We start from the raw sequence: 27,392 nt of genomic DNA, 5'->3' as shown, positions 1-27,392 counted from the left end.
TTGCATAGGTCTGAGATTTGGTTTGCTAACAATACGTAAAACCAGATATTTTGAAGCATCTACCCTAGCTACCTACTGGTCATCCAGTTTTTCTTACATATAAAGATCGTCGTTGAGCTACATCGTCATATTCTGATTTCTCAGTTTCTTCGGATATCGCTTGAATTAAAAGAGTACATTTCGTCCATATCAAACATAAAAAGAGTAAAACGGGACTTGGTAATTCACAACTGATACATGGCTCTCGACTTGCCAGTTCTCTCTCTCTGACATGCCGTGTATCGAATGCGAACGCGGGAAGTATATTTTGTTGCTGTGCGTGTTTGAGTTCTGTGAGACTTGTTTATGTGTTGACAGGTTCGACTGCTTGTGGTATTCTGCTAACGGAACGGTGTTGTATGTGTACACATTTTAAGGATACTCTAGTGAATGGAACTTTGCGAAATTTGCGGGTCTTGAGCAGATGTGTTATTCGATGTGTTAAAATAAACACATTAGTTAACACCGCACAACTGGCGTCCAACAGCGAGTCTGTGACAGCTATTAACACCAAAACCGCGTTTCGTTTTAAATACTCATATTTGTGTTTTGTGAGACTTATTCAGTCGCCGAATTGAGAAGTACAGATATCTGGAAAACTAGTATTGGCATAAACAAAAAAACTTTGGATACTAGTGACATGCACCATCTTAGGATATAGGAAAATACATCCAAATGCTTTGTTTTTCTAATATCACAATACCAATTTCATGTACGATGATCGGAGCAGAAAAAGGTTAGTGTTGCACGTATGATAAACTACCTTTACAAACATAATTTTTATATTGAAATGTTGTTGTGGTTGCTTTTAATTTCCAGTAACAATTGTGTATGTCGTTTAGTGTGTAATAACTCTGTTAAAACAAGTCAACTGATATTTGCAATTGAAGTGCCAACAGTGACTGAAAAGCTAGGTTTCTTACGTATTAACAAATACGAAGTGAAATTTTGGAAGAAACATTGTGTGCACTCGGTAACATACATTTGTTAACCGCTCAAAGCTCGAACTACCTCCTGTTAGACACAGAGTTTAGCGTTCTTCGGAATGAAAAGTGGTCTTGTAGGTCTATAATGAATCCAAAGGCCCGTATTTCTTTCGCCAACTCATATAGAAGGGAATCGATTGATCTTTATAGCTAATAGAGTTAATAGTAAATTGTCATTACCATTACATTTCAGCATTACATCTATGCCACGAAAACTTATAATAGTAATAACAACAACATCATTTATCATCATCGTTATTCGGTTTACTCATTGTGATTGGCGTAACATCAATTCCCGAACTTCGAATAGATGTCTTCAACGTTTTTTAATGTAATGAAGCACATTTATTGCCTATAAATAACCTCACTAACTTAAGGCCATTAAAGTACTATGCATCAAATACACAATATAATGCACATAATTATACAAAACTTCAATGGATTGATTGGCGACATTACAAGTTTATAATATAATTAATAATTACTTTTATAGTGTAGAAGGGGATGGCAGCTACCCAGCCATAGTGTTTGTTTGCTTGTTCAGAAATATCTTTTATTCATTATTTATTTGTTTCTTGAACATTTAATACAGTGGTATAGGATGTGCCAAATACATTTAAGATATATTTACACAGTTATCCAACATGTATGAAGTTGGTTTATATCAGGCAACAGTGTAGCAGAAAGTTATGGCCTTTCAAACGGGACCATCCTAGCATTCACTTTATAGACTCAGGGGAAACCAGTCAGGATGGCCATACCAGGGTTAAACTTCAGTCCTCAATAGTACCATGACATGGTACCACCTCACTTGTTATTTGCTTTACAAACAAACAATAAATAATGCAATAATATATCTAGAATCTACGGTTAGCTCAATGCAAGAACTATAAACAATAACCTACTTGAATGTGAAAACTTGTATAGGTTCTGAAAGCTTATTTAATAATTAGTGCCCTGTTATTTCATAGCTGTTAATTGACTTTGGCAATATGTAGTACAATGTATAAATCAATAGAATAGTTAAGGGTCAGGCCATGATATTGTATGCCACAAGTACTGAAATTCAAAAATCTTTTAATCACCATAAAACTTTGAGCTATATCGTTCAGAAAACTGTCTAGTTTCATATGCTATAGTCATTTTCCTTTTTAAAAAATTATGTGTGATTTTTTCTCACACATTTAGAAAAAATAAAATATTTTCTGTATTGGAAGGACATTTCATTTTTATTATTTGTATCACACACATTGTTGATCCTGTGACAAAATCTATGTGGGCAGTTAAGTTAGCCTAACAGGAATACATTGGTATTAAAAGAAGGAATTTGGTATGTTTATCAAAGACATAAAATTTCCCTCAAAATTCTAAATATCCTTCCGTAACAAATTGTTGACATAATTTCAGTATAAAATATAATGAACAGTTAATATAAAATTTTCTTTTCCATAGCTTCCGAATATAAGCGTATTATGATGTCTTCAGTAGCATAAATCCATATGAAACACGACTATTTAATAATTGTTTATTTTGTAAAACTTGTTACGGAAGGACATTTGTTATAAATGTCTATAGCCTCATTACTTCAAAATCCTGAGTGAAGAATGTAGGCTATAATTTCGTGTGCTATGTAAGCAAGTGTATCAAATGTTTACATGCTGAGGGATCTTGTTAACATTGTTAGTATTTATCTGACAACTTCCAAATATTTTTATAATTATTAACAGTGAAGAAATATCGTAGGCTTCTCTGCGGAGGCTAGGTTACATTATTTTGTGCAACACTTTTAAAAACATGTAAAAAGAATTTCTGTTTTTTGACTTTGTAATTTTTAATTTATACTCTAAACAAACATGGCATATGTTCGTCGTTGGCCATTCGTGCAGCCAGACGGTGTGTTATTTGTCGTGCCTGTGTAGAACGCAGCATAGTGGTTGCAACTTAGTTTGTAGATCACGTGACTGCTAACACACGCAGACCTGCCATTGGTGGAACAAATGATGCTTGTGACCAGTCTGGAGTAGTTGCGGTTGGAGCACACGGGGGCAGGTCTATTAGAGGGATACGAGGCGAGGGGTCGGGAGCAGGTGTCGTGTAGAGACAGACGAGGATACCGTGTAGGCCGGGTGGGTGGCGGAATACCACTGTGGGAGTGGTGGGAAGGATAGCGGGTAGAATATTCCTCATTTTGGGGCTCGACAAGATTTAGTCGAAACCCTGGTGAGGAGTGTGATTCGGTTACTCCAGTCCGGGTGTTTAGTTATGGGGCGAGTGCTCTTTTGTGGCCAGTGTGTGGGTAAGTGGGATGTAGTAGGTCGCCGGAGAGACGAGGCACGGGAGATCTGTTTCTGTAAAAGGTTGGGAGGGTAGTTAGTCTGTGAAGGCCTCAGTGAGACGTGTGACATATTTCAAGTGAGACTGCTCGTAGGTTAGGAGGTCAGTTGAACATTGGGAAAGGTAGTGTTCAGTTGCAGCAAAGCCACTGGCATTAGGGATGTTAGTGTAGAGGGAAGTGACATTGAAAGTGATGATCAGGATCCTGTGTGGTAAAGAAACAGGAATTGTGGTGAGTCTGAGGTGGAAATGATCGGTGTGTTTTATGTAGGTGCGTAGGTTGTGGGTAAAAGGTGGAAGGTGTCACGAGAGCAGAGGTTCTTTCTGGTGGGCACAGAAACCGGCCAGAATGGGTTTTGGGTTTATGGACTTTAGGAGGTGTGTAGAAGGTAGGAGAGTGGGTACAGAGAGAGGTGGGGGGGGGGGGGGGGGGAGAGTGAGAGAAAGAGAGAGAGAGGGGGGGCAGGGAGGGGGGGCGGGGGAGTCTCTGGGGAGAGATTCTAGGATAGGCTTAAGGGTCTGAGGACTGATTTAAGACTCTGTTGGATTTTTGGAATGGGGTCACTGTGGCAGGGTTTGTTGGTGGACGAATGTGACAGCTGGTGTAGTCCGTGCGGTTCAAAACCGCAGTGGTGGAGCCTTTGTCAGCAGGTTGGGCTGTAAGGATGGGATCAGACTTTGGGTGGATGATTGCGGTTGTGTCTGCAGATGTAAGGTTAGCTTCCACGTCGAGAGACTCGGGGGAATGACGGTGAGGCGAGGTTCGAGGTTAAGAAATTGTGATGTTAACAGGGGTGATTTGAGAGTAGTGGGGGATGTAGGAGTGAACTGAATCGGGGGCAGTGTTCGGCACTGGCTTCGAGTCGAGTTTGGTCAGTAGGGTGGTGGCTGTAGGTACCTGGAGGAGGAGGGAAGTTCGGCACGACTGAATTTGGGACTGGGGCAAAACGTAATGCCTTTGGAAAGGTCCGATACTTCTGTGGGAGTAAAGCTTCAGGAGGAAAGTTTCACCACTCTGAGGTCTTTTTAGTAGTTAACTGTGTCATTTTTGTCCAAGAGCCTAGTAACCTGCCAGGTTTTTTGCAATCAGGAAGGAGGCATTTGGTTACGGGACTAACCGTTATATGTGGAGTAATAAAACTCGATGTGTTACTCTTCCAGACATGCACCTTGAATTATTAAGTGTCTACTGTAATGATTAAAAGAGGAAGTAGCTGGCAAATAATCTTAAGATTTATATGTTTTGTGATACTGGAGACCCATGGGTAGGAGTGTGGAATACCTGCCTTTTAATGTGCAAAGGTAACCACTCAGTATATAATAGATGGGACTTTGAGCAGCAGGCTGACAAGGGTGAAGTCAATTTGTTCAGATTCAGGTTTTTGCTAATAAAATGTTTTTGTAATTATCTCGAGCGTGTGCTCAGAATTGAAGTCCCTTGCCGTTATTTTAATGAAGAAAGTGCATTAGATTGTGCTTTTCATGTAGCCGTTGCAATGAATAATAATTGAATTGTATATCTTGCAGTGGCCGTGACATGTGGTGTCGAGAGAAAGAGGCCGTTCGTGTCCTGCATCAGACTGAATGGAGTCCCCATTCTTCCACCACTAGTAAGTAGCTCTTTTCTTGATAATTTGTTAATTCTTTATTATGGTGTTTCAGTTTCATGCTGTATTACAGGGTTGCCACAATTTCTGGAAATTGGGGAATTTCAAACATGGGCGGGGGGGGGGGGGGGGGTCGCGTAGAAAAATCTCATTTTTGTCGCAGTAGATGAAACGGTTTGTTTACTGGTATGCCGTGCAGCTGAGTACCTGCGCTGCTTCCCTGCTCCCACATTCTTACTGCTGCTCCCCTTTTCTACCCCTCCCCTCAGCCTGCAGTCAGTGCTGCCAGCGAGTCTTGCCGCCAGCCTAGCAGCTGCCGACGAGAGGCAGGGAGACGTGAGGAGTGGTCTGTTTGGATCCGATACTCTGAGACTGCTGACACAGCGGCCGGAGGTAGCGGCCGTGTGTGCGTGAGTTGTCTCTGAGTGATTGCGTGAATGTATATGTGCTCTCATTTTCTGACAAAGCCTATGGCTGAAAATTTAGTTGTGAGAGTGTGATTGTCTTTCCTATGTGCCTGTCTGCGGCTCAGCAATCATCTTTACAGGGATTTGGCACCGATTCTCACGGTATTTGAGCAAGTTATCTGCTGTGCGGATCGATCACCCTGGTCTCATTTCATTAACACGGTGTTTGTGACATGTAAATAAATGGTTCAAATGGCTCTGAGCGCTATGCGACTTAACTTCTGAAGTCATCAGTCGCCTAGAACTTAGAACTAATTAAACCTAACTAACCTAAGGACATCACACACATCCATGCCCGAGGCAGGATTCGAACCTGCGACCGTAGCGGTCACGCCGTTCCAGACTGAAGCGCCTTTAATCGCACAGCCACACCGGCCGGCTGACATGTAAATAACTTTCCACACGAGTGGACTTGGAAAAGATAGGCTAAAACCGCAGGCCATTTTTGTGGGTGTAGCCAATGGCTCAGGCCTGCAGAACTGAAGCCCACAGCTTGTCTCTAATGTGCAGATCCTGCCTGCTGTATCTAGTCTCACCGATCTGCCCGCAGGCTGGGTCTGTTTGTGTGTGACTTAATGTAGCGGATTTTTATGGTTTTTCCACGGACCTAGGACTGCAGTGCTTGTCGGCAGGCTGTTGGGGATATGTGAACAAACATTTTCCAGCGTGCATAGTGGCGCACAAGATATGGTGTGCAGAGTGCATTAGACTCTGTGGAATATACATGTTCTGTGTTTGTTGATGGGGCAACGTAATATAATTTGGTAGTCAAATGTATTAACATGTGTTCTGTGAATAAAGCATAAGTTTATTTTGTCCCTTAAATAGTAGTTACCTGTCATTTAGCTGTGTTAATCTGCATAAACTACATCAGGTTATGGGCCCAGGTACTGGATTAAAGCGAAATAATAAGCTTTGAGGTGACATGTATTTGCGCAAAAGGTGCGCGGAAGTTCGGTTAAACTTCGATTGTGTAAGCTATACGAAGAAGAAAATAACTGTAAAATGAATACAACTCAGATACCGCAAATAGAGCAGCTTGTTGGGCACGAAAATTACACGACCTAGAAATTTGCCATTGAGGCGTATTTGCACTTGGGTGACTAATGGGACGTTGTAAACGGTAAATTGGCACCTACGGAATCAAGTTTTGCAACTAAGGATTGGAAGGCGAAATCAAAACTAATCCTTTTGATTGATCCAGTGAATTATGTTCGCATAGAAAAGCTGCGTCACCAAAGGAGGTATGGGACAAACTGAAAAATGCATTTGAAGATGGTGGTTTAACCAGAAAAGTGGGATAACTTCGTGAGCTGATAACCACAAGATTGATTAAGTGTAAAAGCGTGGATGAATGTGTGAATAAAATAATTTCAATCTCTAATCATCTGAGGAATATTGGTTTTGAAATTGCGGATGAATGGATTGGAACTATATTGTTAGCTGGACTACCAGAGAAATATTTCCATTGATTATGGGTTTGGAAAGTTCCGGAACATCAATTACAGCGGATAGTGTTAAAGTATGATGTTCAGTCAAGGATTGACATTGGAATTTCCACAGTTGACAGATCTAAATTAAGGTGTGAACCTGCAGGAAAAGTGGATCTTAATTTGCTTGTGAATGGGGAAAAGGAAATCGTTGCTGCTCATGATGTACATTGTGTAAAGAATATTGCAACTAATTTGTTGTCAGTAAGCGAAATAGTAAAGAAGGGTAATAAAGTTATCTTCGATGTAGAGGGAGCCAAAGTGATAGACTCTTGTGGTGATATTGTGGCTACTGCAACTAACGTAAGAGGTATTTGCAAAGTGAATACAGCTCAAAATACTGCTGAAACAGGAAGTCACTCTGTTTATGCTGCAAAAGGTTTCTTGTGGCATAGGAGACTTGGACATTTGAATAGGAAAAGTATGACTTTACTGAAGAATATAGCAACTGGGATGGAAAATTATGGAATGAATAATGTTCAATGTGAGGTATGTTTGCAAGGGAAGCAGGCTAGATTGCCATTTAAATAGAGTCATAGCAGATCTACCGAAGTCTTGCAACTCATACATTCAGATCTCTGTGGACCTATGGAGAATGAATCCTTAGGAGGTAGCTTCTATTTCTTGACATTCATAGTTGACTTTTCTAGATACATGCTTGTTTATTTTATAAGTAGTGAGGACCAAGTAAATGATGTATTTTTTATTTATTGCAAAATGGTCGAAAGACAGACTGGGAAGAAAATTAAAATTATTAGATCAGACAATGGATCAGAATATGTAAACAGACGGTTTAAGAAACAGTTGAATGGAATGGGTATTAGGCATCAGACTACAATTGGCTACAGTCCTCCTCAGAGTGGAGTTGTAGAACGAGCCAACAGAACCACTGTAGAAAAGGCAGGAAGTATGTTAAGCGATGCTGAGCTACGTAAGTGTTTTTGGGCAGAGACTCTGTCAACAGCAGTGTATTTAATTAACAGATCACCTACCAAAGCTGTGAGACACAAGACACCTTATGAAGTATGGACTGGGAAGAAACCAGATCTAAAGCACTTAAATCTTTGGATGTGAAGCCATGGTTCAGATTCCAAAACCATTAAGAGGAAAGTGGGGTGCAAAATCTCAAAAATATATTTTTGTTGGCTACTGTCAGGATTCAAAAGACTACAGATTTTATAATCCTGTGAATAAGAAGATAATAAGTATTAGAGATGTAGTATTTTTGGAGGATTATAGACCTAAAATAAAGGAAAGTAGTCAAAGTTATACAGTAATGCAACCAAGCATAATGTGTGATAGTGCTGAAACAGAGATGGAAACTGAAACAGAGGAAGACAAGAATAAAGAGGAAGCTGATGCGCTACCCGAGAATCAAATTGAAGAAGAAGATTCAACAGAGGAAGTCAGTTTAAGGCAGTATTCACGTATAGCAAAACCAAAAGAATATCCAGATTATGAAATGTAATGCTGCCCAAACAATCAACAATGAACCAATCACAGTTGATGAAGCTTTAGCAAGTTCAAATGCTCAAGATTGGAAAAAGGCTATTGAAAAGGAGCTGCAATCTATTGTGGATAATGATACATATGAATGGGTTGACATGCCTGAAAGTAAAAAGTCACTAAGAACAAGATGGGTGTTTAGTATTAAAAAACCTGAGAGTGCAATACCAAAATTCAAAGCCAGACTGGTAGTTAAAGGATATTCCCAGAAAGAAGGAATAGATTACAATGAAACTTACTCGCCAGTGGTGAAGTATTCATCATTAAAGTACCTTTTACCTCTGGCAGTAAAGGAAGACTTATTAATTCATCAAATGGATGTGAAAACAGCCTACCTGAATGGAAGACTGAAAGAGGAAATATATGTGATTCTGCCTGATGAAGTTAAGTGACCTTATTAAGTTGTTGTTGTTGTTGTTGTGGTCTTCAGTCCTGAGACTGGTTTGATGCAGCTCTCCATGCTACTCTATCCTGTGCAAGCCTTTTCATCTCCCAGTACCTACTGCAACCTACATCCTTCTGAATCTGCTTAGTGTATTCATCTCTTGGTCTCCCTCTACGATTTTTACCATCCACGCTGCCCTCCAATACTAAATTGGTGATCCCTTGATGCCTCAGAACATGTCCTACCAACCGATCCCTTCTTCTGGTCAAGTTGTGCCACAAACTTCTCTTCTCCCCAATCCTATTCAATACTTCCTCATTAGATATGTGATCTACCCATCTAATCTTCAGCATTCTTCTGTAGCACCACATTTCGAAAGCTTCTATTCCATTCTTGTCCAAACTATTTATCGTCCATGTTTCACTTCCATACATGGCTACACTAAATACGAATACTTTCAGAAATGACTTCCTGACACTTAAATCAATACTGGATGTTAACAAATTTCTCTTCTTCAGAAACGCTTTCCTTGCCATTGCCAGCCTACATTTTATATCCTCTCTACTTCGACCATCATCAGTTATTTTGCTCCCCAGATAGCAAAACTCCTTTACTACTTTAAGTGCCTCATTTCCTAATCTAATTCCCTCAGCATCACCCGACTTAGACTACATTCTATTATCCTTGTTTTGCTTTTGTTGATGTTCATCTTATATCCTCCTTTCAAGACACTGTCCATTCCATTCAACTGCCCTTCCAAGTCCTTTGCTGTCTCTGACAGAATTACAATGTCATCAGCGAACCTCAAAGTTTTTATTTCTTCACCATGAATTTTAATACCTACTCCGAATTTTTCTTTTGTTTCCTTTACTGCTTGCTCAATATACAGATTGAACAACATTGGGGAGAGGCTACAACCCTGTCTTACTCCCTTCCCAACCACTGCTTCCCTTTCATGTCCCTCGACTCTTATAACTGCCATCTGGTTTCTGTACAAATTGTAAATAGCCTTTCGCTCTCTGTATTTTACCCCTGCCACCTTTAGAATTTGAAAGAGAGTATTCCAGTCAACATTGTCAAAAGCTTTCTCTAAGTCTACAAATGCTAGAAACGTAGGTTTGCCTTTCCTTAATCAGTAAGGTCAGTATTGCCTCACATTTCTACTGAATCCAAACTGATCTTCCCCGAGGTTGGCTTGTACTAGTTTTTCCATTCGTCTGTAATGAATTCGTGTTAGTATTTTGCAGCTGTGACTTATTAAACTGATAGTTTGGTAATTTTCACATCTGTCAACACCTGCTTTCTTTGGGATTGGAATTAATATATTCTTCTTGAAGTCTGAGGGTATTTCGCCTGTTTCATACATCTTGCTCACCAGATGGTAGAGTTTTGTCAGGACTGGCTCTCCCACGGCCGTCAGTAGTTCCAATGGAATATTGTCTACTCCGGGGGCCTTGTTTCGACTCAGGTCTTTCAGTGCTCTGTCAAACTCTTCACGCAGTATCATATCTCCCATTTCATCTACATCCTCTTCCATTTCCATAATATTGTCCTCAAGTACATCGCCCTTGTATAGACCCTCTATATACTCCTTCCACCTTTCTGCTTTCCCTTCTTTGCTTAGAACTGGGTTTCCATCTGAGCTCTTGATATTCATACAAGTCGTTCTCTTATCTCCAAACATCTCTTTAATTTTCCTGTAGGCGGTATCTATCTTACCCCTAGTGAGATAGGCCTCTACATCCTTACATTTGTCCTCTAGCCATCCCTGCTTAGCCATTTTGCACTTCCTGTCGATCTCATTTTTGAGACGTTTGTATTCCTTTTTGCCTGCTTCATTTACTGCATTTTTATATTTTCTCCTTTCATCAATTAAATTCAATATTTCTTCTGTTACCCAAGGATTTCTACTAGCCCTCGTCTTTTTACCTACTTGATCCTCTGCTGCCTTCACTACTTCATCCCTCAAAGCTACCCATTCTTCTTCTACTGTATTTCTTTCCCCCATTCCTGTCAATTGCTCCCTTATGCTCACCCTGAATCTCTGTACTACCTCTGGTTCTTTCAGTGTATCCAGGTCTCATCTCCTTAAATTCCCACCTTTCTGCAGTTTCTTCAGTTTTAATCTACAGGTCATAACCAATAGATTGTGGTCAGAGTCCACATTCCACATCTGCCCCTGGAAATGTCTTACAATTTAAAACCTGGTTCCTAAATCTCTGTCTTACCATTATATAATCTATCTGATACCTTTTAGTATCTCCAGGGTTCTTCCATGTATACAACCTTCTTTCATGATTCTTAAACCAAGTGTTAGTTATGATTATGTTGTGCTCTGTGCAAAATTCTACCAGGCGGCTTCCTCTTTCATTTCTTAGCCCCAATCCATATTCACCTACTAAGTTTCCTTCTCTCCTTCTTCCTACTGTTGAATTCCAGTCACCCATGACTATTACATTTTCGTCTCCCTTCACAATCTGAATAATTTCTTTTATTTCATCATACATTTCTTCAATTTCTTCGTCATCTGCAGAGCTAGTTGGTATATAAACTTGTACTACTGTAGTAGGCGTGGGCTTCGTGTCTATCTTTGCCACTATAATACGTTCACTATGCTGTTTGTAGTAGCTTACTCGCACTCCTATTTTTTAATTCATTATTAAACCTACTCCTGCATTACCCCTATTTGATTTTGTATTTATAACCCTGTATTCACCTGACCAAAAGTCTTGTTCCTCCTGCCGCCGAACTTCACTAGTTTCCACTATATCTAACTTTAACCTATCCATTTCCCTTTTTAAATTTTCTAACCTACCTGCCCGATTAAGGGATCTGACATTCCACGCTCCGATCCGTAGAATGCCAGTTATCTTTCTCCTGATAACGACGTTCTCTTGAGTAGTCCCCGCCCGGAGATCCGAATGGGGTACTATTTTACCTCCGGAATATTTTACCCAAGAGGACGCCATCATCATGTAATCATACAGTAAAGCTGCATGCCCTCGGGGAAAATTACGGCTGTAGTTACCCCTTGCTTTCAGCCGTTCGCAGTACCAGCACAGCAAGGCCGTTTATTAAGGGAAAGGGAGAATTCGGTGTTTGAAGAAAGGCATATACGGATTAAAGCAAAGTGGCCATTGCTGGAATAAATGTTTGCATAAAAGGCAGATCCCAGTATATATATTATAAAACGAGCAATGAAGAAATTGTAATCGTGGCCATACGGGTAGATGATTTTTTATTTTAACCAATAGTGAAAGCCAGATGGACTTTTTTAAAGAACAGTTATGGTCAGAATTTAATATGCATGAATTAGGGAAAATTAATCAATACTTAGGCACGAAGATTCTAAGAAGTGCCAACAGAGAACCATATGCGACTGGAACAGAAAAGGGAGGTAACGACAGTGGCACGTAAAGTGCCCCCCGCCACACACCGTTGGGTGGCTTGCGGAGTATAAATATAGATGTAGATGCAATCGACTACTGGGCGGATATTGCAGATGTTAGTGCTAATTTTACTGTATACAATTTCCTTGCCGGTAACTGCATCAATTGCTCAAAGCCTGGATGTGATAGAATTTGCTTTCTTTAATGTACAATGTGAACGGCAGCGGTCTACCTTAGACGTAGCAGCCGTTACTCCAGCGTCTGTGGAGGAGTCTTTGTGCAGGAGAGAGTGCTCGGCCTCTGACCTCCCTGTCGGGAAATTTTCATCGCTGTCACAAACCCGGTTGGATGCACTCTGGTAACAGATTTTCTTCAGAAGGTATCAGTGTGGTTTCGCAGTCCTCACTTGCAATGAAACTGCTTTACTGTATCTTCACGTGGGCAGTGAGTTCAGTTGTCCCACTTCAAACACTCTAGCCACAGGTGCTGGTTATATTGGTTATGCTGACGGCATTTCCATGCAAACGAGGTGCCATTTATGATACTGGGCGATGCAGAAGGTAGTGTGTGATGTCGAGGTGTCTGTTTCTAAGGAAACGGTAGAGTTGAGTGCTCGTACAGAATGTACCACTGCTGCCTCTCACAGTTATTGTTCAGTTGTCCATTAAATACAACCGTAAGTACGAGCAGTGTAGGGGGAACGAGCAGCTCTGGGATGAACACCACAAATGTTTCTACAGTAATGATGATGTACAAAGATAGCTGTTTGTCTTTGCACTTAATTTATTCTCGAATAATTTACTTTTGATTATAAATATGCATGATTTTCAGTTTATAGGCCATACATTATTTACATTGATATTTATGACAAATATGGTTTTGGACAGTTTATCAGCTGAGGAATTAACGTGTTGTGTCACACCTTTGACATCCTCGGGTTGCGATGCCGACATATTGTTGGCAGGGTGGTCAGAAACAGTCTGAAAAGCCTGTAAGAGTATTGTACGGTACGTTGTGCTCGGACATAATTGTTAAGAAAAAACTTGTATGTTGCACCATTTCCGACTTAATTAGCATTGCGTGTGCAAATTCGAATGGGCCTCCAGGTACAATAGTGTCAGTTGTTCTCGTGGCACAGGTGATAGTGCACGAGACTTCCCAGACTTTGGCTCGAGCTTGACCCTTACCACTGTCACGTGCCCAATTTTTGTATCTCTGTCTTGTTCGGTTTTAGGAAACCGAACGGAGAACACGTTTGTCAACTCCTCTCTGGGGGGTCGCTCTAATTTGAGCACAAAGTGGTCCAATTGGCTAATTTCGATGCCGATTAACTCGGTAACGTCACTATATAGTGAATATTTTCGTAACCGTTATTTCTCAGCACAACGCAGCTTGCAACACTCTTACTAGCTATTCAGGCTGTTTTTTACCACCCTCTATAGTTTCCCTTTTTTATAGGTATCACTTCCTTTGTATCATTTCTAGTCAAATCTAATTTTTTAATACCTTTAAGTGTGTCACAGTTGCTCTTCCATAATACTTTAATTGTTGTTGGTTGTTATTTTCAGCTGGACAAAAGCACCAAAACAATGGCAGTGGAAGCAAAGAACAGGGCATTGCAGTTGGAAATGCAGCTGGGGTGGACTGATGGCTACCGAGAACAAAAGTGTGCCGAAAAGTTGGCAGAGAAAAGGAGAGAATATGCGGTTAGCTTGTCAGTTCAGAATGGTACGCGCGACAGAGGTCCCAGAGATGCGAACGAGGTTTTCCCGCAGTGTACTTGTGGTGGAAAAGGACGACATCACATCTCGAGGAGCTTTACCTCCGCACCGTGTCTGACGGACGGGTCACCGAATGCCGTGCCGTGGAAGTCGCAGACGGGCAGCTCTTCTGCCAGAAGGTCGACGATCCTTCCTTTCTCTCAGTCTACGGGGTCGACAAAAGTTTTGAGAAAGTGCAGTTCTGCAGAATACCTGCCAGTGAAACGGCAGAGCGAAAATAAGTCGGATTCGGAGTGCACCCTCTGTAGGTGCGTCAGAGAACCCGATCGAGCTGTCGTATCTAGCAGCCGGTCATTTTCCTCGGAGCAGCAGAGAGCCAGAAATTCCAAAGTCAGTTTGCCAGCTAAGGTTCGTGACAGAAACGGGCCACAGATCACATACATGAAAGGCGGGGGTGTCGCATCTGCCGAGTCCGAGCTCTCTCTCGTGTCGGCGTCGCCCCAGAAGAACGACCCGAGTGACAATTCTGCTTCCGACTCCACGTGGGCAGTGAGCGTCTACAGACAGCTGTTCCCCCTGGAGAACGAGGACAGGAACTTCGACTCCGACTCGTCAGACGAGGTCGACGGGAGGCAGCCGCCGGGGACTGGGGGCTCGGGAGGCGGCTCGCACAGCGCGTCGTCGGACTACGTTACGGCACGGGAGAGCGGCGCGGTGCTGCTGGACATCCCGCCCAACCCCGGTGCCGACGACGACCGGAGCGGCGGCTACCGGCTCGTTCGCCAGGGCTCGTACGTCCTGGATAAGCCCAGCGAGGCACTGTTGGACCACCTGAAGAAACAGAGCACGGGCGAAACTGGGCTTCATCGGCCTGTCAGACCTATGAAAGAATCATCAGTCCAGACAGAAATAGTTGGTAAGTCAGTTTTTGTTCTTATGTACTCTGTTTTCTGTAGTTTTTTTTTTGCAGGTATCAGTTGGTACTCCTTTATGTGTAGCAATTGGAGATTATATGTGATAGTTCCCAAAATATGAATTTTGATGGAAAGTGTTGTGACCTCCCCTGCTCCCTTTGCTCCTGTTGTGACTCGCCGATCTTTCAAAGTGCTGCCGCGCAGTTACGCGCGTCCTCTACTTGCGGCGCTGTCTGCCAGCCGTGCAGCAGCAGCAGCACCACCTAAGTGGCCAGCCAGCCAGCGACCGCTAGACTTGGACTCAGTTATGATTTGACTGTTAAAGTGTACACACATCTTACTTTGTTTACTTGATCTGTGACTCTCATGTATTGCGTCGTCCTTGAAATATATTTGTTCAATTTGAAGTTACAACAGCTCCATTTCTTTCGCTGATCTCTCCTCTTCTTTCTTCCTTCTTCGTACCGCGGCTATATCTCAGGGTTTTCAATGCAGAAATGTAGTGAGAAGGGGCACGTGTGTTGTGGTTGACGATATTGTAGTGCTGTGAGGGAGCATCACTCATGCCTCTGGTTTGAGAGGACTGACGACTGAAGTGCAAAAATTTCTTAAAAGAAAAACAGGTACGTGCTCTCTTTTCTTTTAAAACTATAAATAGTAGCGTAGGTAGTACTATATATCGTGCTACTAAACTGAATAAGCGCTACGCCATTGATGGTGTTTCAATCTCAAAAGAAATTTATTATACCAGTTAACTTAAATAAAAAAAAAAAAAAAACTCGTCGAATCCAGAAGTCACACACAGTTAAAGTAATCAGTTTCTGATGTGTATGTAGTGGTTGTTAATACTTAAAAGATAGTTTCAATAATTCTATCACTGTCCATTTATGAGTTGCTAAGCAACGTATCAACAAGCTGACTATACAATGATTAATATTTGTCGTATCCCGACAGTAAATCGCTTCTCGCTTGCATTAGTAATCAAGACAATTACTATGCCGCTCATATAAGTCTTTGATAGTTATTATCGAGCTAATGTCTGTAAATTGCGGTTAATGTTACAGAATCTCACAGGCTATGATAATGCCCGATATCCAGCCGCATATCTTAAACTCTGCGCTGATATTTGAGAATTCGCGTGCGATTTGTTTGCACCAAAGTCAGGCCATGGTTCCCTAGAATAATTTTTAAATAAACTGCTGGTTGCGAATTAACGATTCTATGCCCTTCATGTAAGCTGCCGCATATCCGCACTCGACGACTACTTGATCCCGCACTCGAGCAACACAGAAGTTTTTTGTTCTTACAAAGAGAGAACATATCATGGGTAATGCAAGAAGGTGATTTACTGTGTCAAAACATATTTATATCTATCTCATTAAAATTCACCACCTATTAAATGTTGTACATAATTAAATTCTTTACTCTGTAAATAATCAATAAAATTTAGAAATGAATGACACACATCAAAAAATCTCAAGTTCATATGATGTCATAGGTCAGTACTGGTTTCGACTCCTCTACACTCAAGTGACAGAAAGGAGATTCGACTATATAGGACATACTCATGTAATGTTACATCACCCCCCCCCCCCCCCAAACCTTAATATCTTTGAAAGGTCACAGATACTGGAGGTTTCTCTGAATGATGTCAATATGGTGTTGTGTACTGTTGTTTTTGGACCAGTCATTCACGCACTCATATGACAAGTTACGAACATCGTACATTGATCTTTACAACGTTGATTAAATGTGGGGCCTAACAGAATTTGCCTATTAAATAAACCACAAATGTCATAATACTTGTCCAAACTGTTCAAGCACCTTTTCACACAGATATTACACTTTCACTTCACTGCACTAACTTCACAACACTATTAGTTGAGAAGCCCTTCTTTAACTGACTGCACAAAGCAGGGACTGCAGCCAGACCCGATAGAAAAATGATCAAGGCAACGGCTGCCACCAAGCTGATCAGGCTGCTAAAGACGACTCGGTCGTGTTCTTCGGCTCTTCGTCTTTTGACGATCCCGGTACTGCTGCTCGTCGATCGTCGATTCCAGATTTTAAACAGGCCGCTCGTATTGCCGGGTTATTTAATAGTTCAGCTGATAATGTCATCCCCGTTTCTCAACCGTGCGTGTTTCTTTTCTTTGGTGTTACCATTGTATCCTTGACATTTCATGTTTATCAACACGTATTTGTTAATGTAATCTGTTCCAGCTCTCATTTACAATTATACGGCGAATGATTCCCAACTTTAATTTAATAAGAGATATTGTCAGTCTTAATACATCTTAGCACTGCTGTGCATTTACTATACTCCACTTGTTGATTGTTGAATACAGACTTCACTATTGTGTGATACATTGTACGAATCTGTTGTGAGTTCTCGTCAATGTTGGATTGGTTTATCCTTCAGAGATACAGTGAGTATATTTATTGTGTTTTTGCTTGCAAGTCACTTTTACATTGTGTCATAATACTCTTCCATTTTATATTAAAATCCTTTCCTATCTGCCGTTGTTTCTAAATTATTTCTATGAACCGTTCCAGTGTTTCCATCATTTTCGTGTTTACACGATGTTTGTCCCCCCATTTTGTATCTTACTGGTGATTATTTTTTGATAATAGTCATAAAATTATTTTACATATCTCATGTCCAGATTCACTGTAATTGACAATGAATTCTCCGATGTGATCTGTTGTAGGTCATCTTCTCGACGATGATGATATCCTTTTCCGTATACATGTTTCCTTTTATCAAGTCATGTCCTTTTTCTTTCTCATACCCACTACACACACACACACACACACACACACACACACACACACGAAATTACTTTTCATCTTAATACTATTATTAATAACATATTCTTCATAACATTAAAAATGTGAGAAAAATATTTACAAATCTTAAATCAAGTCTTCAGTCCTCTGAATAACACTTTTGGAATCCGTTAGCATTCTCTCTCTCTCTCTCTCTCTCTCTCTCTCTCTCTCTCTCTCTCTCTCTCTGTAATGGAAAATCTGTTATCCAATTATTTTTCCAATTCGGATATATCTTTTTGCTTCTTATGACTTTCTTCATTCCATCTCCTCATAAAAAATACTTTTTACTATGTATATATACTATTTTCATAACAAAGAAAAAGCAAATACTCTTCTTAACCGTATATTACCAACATACAATAGCAGTCATGATATGCCTTTGTATTATTCATAAGGCTTCATTCCATTAATGGTGTCTCACTATCAAATTTCTTCTTTCTTTTTCTTTCTTGCAGTTTATTTCCATATTATTGTCCTTCACTTCTTACTGAAAGTATTTCTTAATTTCTGTTTGGTGAAACGGTCCCTTTATGGTATCTGAGTCACAATCAGCTAATATGTAACTTCCTTCATGTGGTATTTGAATTATCTTGTAAGGCCCGGTATTCAAATACTGCCACTTTTTGTTAAGTTTCTTCTCGCTGGATGGTTTTGGGTGATTTCTTAATAGTATTTTCTCACCAACTGTATATGTGATTTCGTTCTTTACACTTTTGTCAAACTTTGCTTTCTTTAGTTTAGCCTTATGTTGTAGGTTGTCATAAAATTTTTGCAGAATATCCCCTTGCGTACGATCATCTTGTTGAATTCTGGGCCAATTCCTTAACCAATCTTGAAATTTGTTTCTTCCACGCATTATTTGATTCGGCGAATATCCAGTAGAACCATGTGGTAGGTCATATTCTCGAATTCTGGCAACCGATCAATCCATTGGTATTGTCGCTGTGGTGTATGTGCCCGTAGAAAGCGGTCTAATTCCCAACATTTGTCTTCCCACAAGGATAAAACCGGGATATGTATATATGTTTCATGTTATGTTCCTTCATAGTCCTTTTCCACTATCCACTAGTAAAATATGCTGCATTGTCAGTCAAAATCATTTTCGGTTTCCCATAATCAGTAATGTAACTGATGATAAATTTCCTTAACATTGGTTGGACATGTAGACTCTGTAACGGATAAGTATATACTTAAATCTTCCTTGTACAGTCGGACACGGACCACTCACATCGCAAGCTATTAGTGTTAAAGGTCGGTGAGGAATTGTAGGATGTAGTTCGATTCTTCGACAATAATTTATGGGTTTGGTCTGTTGGCATATTTTGCGTTTCTTCAGAATATTGTTCGCTAGTCGTTCTAGGTTCGGATAATAGCAATATTCACCCAAAGTAATGGCTCTATATAACCCTGTGGGACACAAACTTTCCAGTTGGTATTGGTAGATTCTTCCCTAAATAATACCTCAGATCGTACAGTATATTGATATTTAGTACCAGTAGGATTTTTGTGCATTATCTTGTCCCTAACAGGCTTCCAGTGTAGGTCTTCTTCTTGTAACTGTGGCAGCTTTTGACACAGCTCTGAAACTTGCCTTCATAATAATTTTCTGATATGTCCATTACTTTAAAATTTAAAGAAAGTTCATCATCGTCTTCATTCGTTCTCCCTTTAGATAGTAGAGATAAAGCATCAGAAGTTACATTGTCTATTCCCCTTATGTATTGCACCGAAATGTTGTATTCTTGTAACAGCAAGGCCCATCGGGTTAACCGTGAATGAAATGTTCGACCTGTCAAGGTATGAGGTAAAGCCTTACGATCACAGTATATCGTAGTCCTCTTGCCATAAACAATATATCTGAACTTCCTGAGTGCCTAAACGACAGCTTAAACCTCTTAATTCAGTGGTACAATATGCTCTTTCGCATTTAGACAATGTTCTGATTGCAAACCCTATAATTTTGATGGCGTTCAGGTCACACGGATCATCTATTTGAGACAATGTGGCACCTAAACCTGTTTCTGAAGCATTCATTGCAATACAAATGTCCTGTTCCAGATTCGGATGGTGCAGAAGTTGTGCATTAATCAAAGGATGCCGGATTTTATCAAATGCTTGGCTGCATTCCTGGATCCATTTCCAAGTAACGTTCTTTCGCTGTGGTTGTAGTAAACAGTCTTGGCTAATTATTTGGTGAAGTAGAAGTCGACGGAAGAATGAAGCGAGCCCCAAAAAAGACTTTAATTCTTTTTTACTTCGAGGATATGGGTACTTTTTGACATTGTTCATCTTCTTGGGGTTGGACATAATTTCGTTCGGTGTAATTGTGTGTCCGAGAAAATTTGTTTGATTCTTGGCGAATTCACTGTCACTCCGTACTCTGAGAATTTCATTAATACTTTCTCTAACAAATTGGTACGCTCCTCCCTCGTGGTAGTCGTAATCAAAAGGTCGTCTACTTACAAAGTAACTTTGTCAAGGAGATCTCGTCCTTGTACAGTATATAATGCAGAAATAAATACTCCTCTGCTGATGTTTAAGCTGAATGGCATAACCGTGAATTGATAGCTTCTCCCAAGAAAGATAGAAGCAGTGTACTTCTGTGATTCAGGTGATATTCTCGTCTGCCAATGGGAACTCCTCATATCCAGGGATGTCAAAAAGCGGGCACCATTAAACTTCTGAATAAGTTCTTCTAAATTCTCAAGTCTCGTTTGTACTGGAATAATAATTTTGTTAATTTCCCTGGCATCAAGAACTAGTCTTACATCACCACTCGATTTTATGACAGCCAAGAGAGGGCTTAAATATTGAGAACTAGAGGCTTCTATTATTCCTCACTCTAACGTCTTAGTGATTTCTTTTATCACTGCCTCTCTCTTAGATCACGGAATAGGGTATGAAGTGCGACAAAAGGCTTCATGAGGATAGGTTTGAATATTAAACTCGATTTCTTTGATGATTCCTGGACGTTCACTAAATACTGATGCATAATTAGTTCACAAACATAGTAAGTCTTCCTTTGTCTCATATTGTGCCTTGATCTATCTCTTCTTCAGAAGATTCAATAAAATGAATTTCATTTGCTGAATCGCACTTAACACCAATACAGCTAACCATTAGCTTTATACAACTTTGCTCTGGGACTAGTTGCCCCTTCATCACAGGAACTGTCATAATCTCACTTCCAGTGTTCAAAGTACATGTCCTTTCTTTCAAATTAATTACTGCTCTGGCTCTACTCAAAAAACCAAGACACCAAACACAGGGTACGGCCATTTTCGAAACAATCAGGAAGGTACTATCTGAAGTAGCCCCCCCCCCCCCCCCCCCCATTATAATGTCGACTTGTACCTGTTTTGAGATTCTCTGTGCTTTCGCACCAAATGCGCCGGATACAGTGCATCCAGTAACAGGAAACTTTAATACTCTCCGTCCTCTGCTGATCTGTTTATAACATGCTTGCGTCATTATGCTAATTTTTGCTCCTGTGTCGATCAAGATCTCAATATCGATATCATTTACTACTGCTTGCACAGCTTGTAAGTTTCGTCCACATTTATTGGAAATATTCGTTACTTCTTCACTCAGCTCTTCTCTTAAGTCCAAATCATTATTCTATCTCAATACATCTGCTGAAAAATTATGCCTGCCTTCCTTTCCATCCCCGGTCATCCTAGGAAGGCTTTTGGAGACCGTTTTTAGTTTAACCTTTCGGTGGATGTCTTCATTGTTGGTTCAAGAACTTCCACTATACGAATATTGTGTTCAGGGTTCGTTATTGGTTTGTCATTCAGTGGTATCAGTCCTTGCAGTTGTAGTGCTGTAGCATTACCTTGCCGATAATCTACCCACTGTTGTATCTTATCAGGGTCTTCTTCCGGATATCTATCATGTCTCCATTTACGATTAGGCTTGTGTTAACATAATTTACGCAATTACCATTATTCCAATAAGTTTTCTTAGTATAATAAGCATTTTGTTTATATTGATCTCTTTCATTGTTAGTTTTATGATAGTCATAGTGGAGATACTAAAAGGTATCAGATAAATTATATAATGGTAAGACAGAGATTTAGGAACCAGGATTTAAATTGTAAGGCATTTTCAGGGGCAGATGTGGACTCTGACCACAATCTATTGGTTATGAACAGTAGGTTAAAACAGAAGAAGCAGCAAAAATGTGGGAATTTAAGGAGATGGGACCTGGATACACTGAAAAAACCAGAGATTGTACAGAGTTTCAGGGAGAGCATAAGGGAACAATTGACAGGAATGGGGGAAAGAAATACAGTAGAAGAAGAATGGGTAGCTTCGAGGGATGAAATAGTGAAGGCAGCAGAGGATCAAATAGGTAAAAAGACGAGGGCTAGTAGAAACCCTTGGGTAACAGAAGAAATATTGAATTTAATTGATGAAAGGAGAAAATATAAAAATGCAGTAAATGAAGCAGGCAAAAAGGAATACAAACGTCTCAAAAATGAGATCGACAGGAAGTGCAAAATGGCTAAGCAGGGATGGCTAGAGGACAAATGTAAGGATGTAGAGGCTCATCTCACTAGGGGTAAGATAGATACTGCCTACAGGAAAATTAGAGAGACCTTTAGAGAAAGGAGAACCACTTGCATGAATATCAAGAGCTTTGATGGAAACCCAGTTCTAAGCAAAGAAGGAAAAGCAGAAAGATGGAAGGAGTATATAGAGAGCCTATACAAGGGCGATGTACTTGAGGACAATATTATGGAAATGGAAGAGGATGTAGATGAAGATGAAATGGGAGATACGATATTGCGTGGAGAGTTTGACAGAGCACTGAAAGACCTGAGTCGAAACAGGGCCCCCGGAGTAGACAACATTCCATTAGAACTACTGACAACCTTGGGAGAGCCAGTCCTGAAAAAACTCTACCATCTGGTGAGCAAGATGTATGAGACAGGCGAAATACCCTCAGACTTCAAGAAGAATATAATAATCCCAATCTCAAAGAAAGCAGGTGTTGACAGATGTGAAAATTACCAAACTATCAGTTTAATAAGTCACAGCTGCAAAATACTAACACGAATTCTGTACAGGCGTATGGAAAAACTGATAGAAGCCGACCTCGGGGAAGATCAGTTTGGATACCGTAGAAATGTTGGAACACGTGAGGCAATACTGACCCTACGACTTATCTTAGAAGCTCGATTAAGGAAAGGCAAACCTATGTTTCTAGCGTTTGTAGACTTAGAGAAAGCTTTTGACAATGTTGATTGGAATACTCTCTTTCAAATTCTAAAGGTGGCAGGGGTAAAATACAGAGAGCGAAAGGCTATTTACAATTTGTACAGAAAGCAGATGGCAGTTATAAGAGTCGAGGGGCATGAAAGGGAAGCAGTGGTTGGGAAGGGAGTGAGACAGGGTTGTAGCCTATCCCCGATGTTATTCAATCTGTATATTGAGCATGCAATAAAGGAAACAAAAGAAAAATTTGGAGTAGGTATTAAAATCCATGGAGAAGAAATAAAAACTTTGAGGTTCGCCGATGACATTGTAATTCTGTCAGAGACAGCAGAGGACTTGAAAGAGCAGTTGAACGGAATGGACAGTGTCTTAAAAGGAGGGTAAGAGATGAACATCAACAAAAGCAAAACAAGGATAATGGAATGTAGTCGAATTAAATCGGGTGATGCTGAGGGAATTAAATTAGGAAATGAGGCACTTAAAGTAGTAAAGGAGTTTTGCTATTTGGGGAGCAAAATAACTGATGATGGTCGAAGTAGAGAGGATATAAAATGTAGACTGGCAATGGCAAAGAAAGCATTTCTGAAGAAGAGAAATTTGTTAACATCGAGTATAGATTTAAGTGTCAGGAAGTCGTTTCTGAAAGTATTTGTATGGAAGTGAAACGTGGACGATAAATAGCTTACACAAGAAGAGAATAGAAGCTTTCGAAATGTGGTGCTACAGAAGAATGCTGAAGATTAGATGGGTTGATCACATATCTAATGAGTAGGTAGTGAATAGAATTGGGGAGAAGAGGAGTTTGTGGCACAACTTGACTAGAAGAAGGGATCGGTTGGTAAGACATGTTCTGAGACATCGAGGGATCACCAGTTTAGTATTGGAGGGCAGCGTGGAGGGTAAAAATCGTAGAGGGAGACCAAGAGATGAATACACTAAGCAGATTGAGAAGGATGTAGGCTGCAGTAGGTACTGGGAGATGAAGAAGCTTGCACAGGATAGAGTAGCATGGAGAGCTGCATCAAACCAGTCTCAGGACTGAGGACTACAACAACAACAGTGTGTCGTTTGGTTTCCATCTGACGAAAATGTCTGAAATTGCCTGCTTTTAAATGTGTTAGTTTCAACTTGTAGAGATAATAGGCACCCTCTCTGTACAAACGGATCATGTTCACTCTCGTAACGTTCATAAGATTTATCAGTTACCGTGGTATTGTAGTTACATTTACTCTCACTACAGTGTCTACTGTTTTTTGATTTGTCCATTGAATGATTGTTGTCAGTCCAAACATTTAGTCATGACCTCCAACCAAATCAGACATTTTAAAATTCATGTCGCTTTGCCCCTTCAGCAGTTCTACAATTATCCTTTCCTTAATTGCCTGAAATTCATCCGTAAACAATTTGATAAGCTCGTCATGTTCCAACTGTACCCTTTCGATAAGTTCAGATTGTTTCATTTCGAGAGCATTATTAAATTTCTCCTCAACCTCCTTATTATTAACCTCAATCCATTCATTAAGATCTTCGTCCAATTTTGAAGGGTGTTCCTTTAAATACTTATGAATGCCCTTACATGTATCGTTTTCGAAACCTGTAATTTTTGCGGACAGATCTTCGATCTGCACACCGGTTTTCAGACAACTACTTTCGCAACTACTGACTCTGATAAATCGGTATACCCTTTTGAAATAATATCACATTTACTGTCTACTTCATTTATTTTTCCTGTAAGTTCAGAATGTAAGTCATTAATATTTTGTTTCAAATTCTTGAAACTTAGCATTTAATTGTTCTTCCCAGTTAAGTTGTAATTTTTCAGATTTCTCATTTAGGGAACCCATTTCCATTTTCAATGAACCTATCTCAGTGTTCAGGGAATGCATGTCTGTTTTCAATGAACTCATATCTGTGTCCAGGGAACACATGTCTGTTTTCAATGAACTCATATCGTGTTCAGTGAACGCACGTTTGTGTTTAATACCACAAACAAATCCAATATCTTGGCATCCCTGTCCGTTATCATGCTAGTGAACATCTCTACCTCACTTGTGTCACCGGCTGTGGCACCTGTCTCCGTATCTGTTTCAGTATCGTGCACATCACTTTCACCCAAACCTGGTGTTTGTGATTCTATCTCTTTCACATGTGAAATTTCATGGCTCTCCACCCTCAGCGCATGCAATGACTGTCCCACACTTAATTCCTGAAACGCCTCACCCTGTGGCTCAGCTTCTGTTTCCTAATCACTACTCCCTGTGTCCATATTTTTCGTACTCTTATTCAAATCACTTTTTCTTCGAGTATGCATTTCACAAATTAAATCTCCCAACGCACTGCTGCTACTGACCTCGTTACGACACACACAAAAGACTACAATAACAACTTTTGATTCACTAGTCTACAAATAGCTGCAAGTCTCGCATTTCAATAGCGAATACTTATTCAGTCGGTCCGTGCGAAGATAGACGTTGCGACCAGATGTCTCCTGCGCCGCAAAGTACTCAGACCGACTCGTTGGGTGCCAAATGTGACCTTCCCTTCTCTCTTTGCTCCGTTTCTTTCGCTGATTTTTCCTCTTCTTTCTTCCTTCTTCGTATCGCGGCTATATCTCAGGGTTTTCAATGCAGAAATGTAGTGATGTGCGTGGTGGTTGACGATATCGTAGTGCTGTGAGGGAGCATCACTCGTGCCTCTGGTTTGAGAAGACTGTGACTGAATTATGAACATTTCTTAAAAGAAAAACAGGTATGTGCTCTAATTTCTTTTAAAGCTATAAAAAGTAGCGTAGTTAGTACTATCTATCGTTCTACTAAACTGAATGAGCACGACACCATTGATGACGTTTCAATCTCGAAAGAAATTTATTATACCAATTTACTGAAATAAAATTGAAAAAAACTCGTCCAATCCAGAAGTCACTCACAGTTAAAGTAATCAGTTTCTGATGTGTATGTAGTGGTTGTTAATACTTAAAAGATAGTTTCAATAATTCTATAACTGTCCGTTTATGAGTTGCTAAGCAACGTATCAACAAGCTGACTATACAATGATTAATATTTGTCGTATCCCGACAGTAAATCGCTTCTCGTTTGCATTAGTAATCAAGACGATTACTATGCCACTCGTGTAAGTCTTTGATAGTTATTATCAAGCTAATGTCTGTAAATTGCGGTTAATGTTACTGAATCACACACGCTATGATAACGCCCGATATCCAGCCGCGTATCTTAAACTCTGCGCCGATATTTGAGAATTCGCGCGCGATTTGTTTGCACCAAAGTCGGGCCATGGTTTGCTAAAATAATTTTTAAATCAACTGTGGGTCGTCAATGCCCATACATGTAAGCTACAGCATATCCGCACTCGACGACTACTTGATCGTGCACTCGAGCAACACGGAAGTTTTTTGTTCTTACAAAGAGAGAACAGATAACGAGTAATGCAACAAGGTGATTTGCTATGTCAAAACATATTTATATCTATCTCATGAAAACTCATTACCTATTAAATGTTGTACCGTATTAAATTCTTTACTCTGTAAATAACCAATAAAATTTAGAAATGAGTGACACATATCAAAAAATCTCAAGTTCATGTGACATCTTGGGTCACTACTAGTTTCGACTCCCCTACACTCACATGATGCAAAGTAGACCCGACTATATAGTACATACTCATGTAATGTTACAATGTTTACCTGTATACTGAAATACTGCTAGGGTCTCCACATACATCTTTCTCAGGTCAGTGTGGTAAACGGCTGTAGGACAGGTGGTTTGTTTCGTTGTCGTCGAATGTATTTCCTTTGTTTTGTTTGGACTAGTTTGCCACTTTGCAGTGGCCAACCTGAAAGAGCAATAACTTTGTATTAAGTTTTGTTGTAAACTTGGGAAAATTGCTGCAGAAACACACAGACAGTTGGAGCGAGCTTGTGGAGGCAACGCGTTAAGTCAGACACGGAGTTGTGATGCTATACGTATTTAAAACAATGGTCATATGTCGACTGCTGATGTTTGTTCCAGTTCACAGTCAACTGGAGTCCGACAGTTAAATGTCCAGAAAGAGAGGGATTTGATTTTGCAACATCAGAAACGGATCATCTGAGACTCTGCAACAATTTGGGAGTAAGTTACAGTACATACGAACGTATTTTATCACAAGAATTGACACGAGGAGGAGTCTAGCAAATTGCATCAATGTGCTCATAAGTGACATCGTGTGGAGGTCTCCAGCAAACTTTGACTGCTCCTAAACTGTCCAAACTTTAATTTCAAAAGTTGGATTTGTGACACGTACCTGAAACTGAGCACAGTTGTCGCAGTGGAGGTGTCCCGCTTCACCTCGACCGACAAAAAGTTAGAGAGAATAACATTGAGCTTTCGTTGATCTTTTTCTCATATATTATGGGAATTGTACGTAAAGAGTTTGTCCCTCCTGATTGTATGCTCAATAAAATTTCTTTTGTTGATTCCAAGATGTTTGGAGGAGGACAGGAGGAG

General features: G+C 40.2%; 1 protein-coding gene across 1 annotated transcript in view; it reads left to right on the top strand.

Moving 5' to 3' along the window:
• Nucleotides 1-416: 416 nt before the first annotated feature.
• The window catches only part of LOC124552636, a 73,478-nt gene continuing 46,502 nt past the window's right edge, over nucleotides 417-27,392 (top strand). The window contains exons 1-3 of the mRNA XM_047126964.1: nucleotides 417-775; nucleotides 4,887-4,969; nucleotides 13,772-14,840. Of these exons, the coding sequence (XP_046982920.1) occupies nucleotides 715-775; nucleotides 4,887-4,969; nucleotides 13,772-14,840 (1,213 nt within the window). The 5' untranslated portion in view covers nucleotides 417-714. The remainder of the gene's footprint in view (nucleotides 776-4,886; nucleotides 4,970-13,771; nucleotides 14,841-27,392) is intronic.

The sequence above is a fragment of the Schistocerca americana genome, chromosome 10 (genome assembly GCF_021461395.2).
Source record: "Schistocerca americana isolate TAMUIC-IGC-003095 chromosome 10, iqSchAmer2.1, whole genome shotgun sequence".
NCBI classification, from domain to species: Eukaryota; Metazoa; Arthropoda; class Insecta; order Orthoptera; family Acrididae; genus Schistocerca; species Schistocerca americana.
Note: the sequence above shows the minus strand (reverse complement) of the source record. Positions and strands in the feature narration are given on the sequence as shown.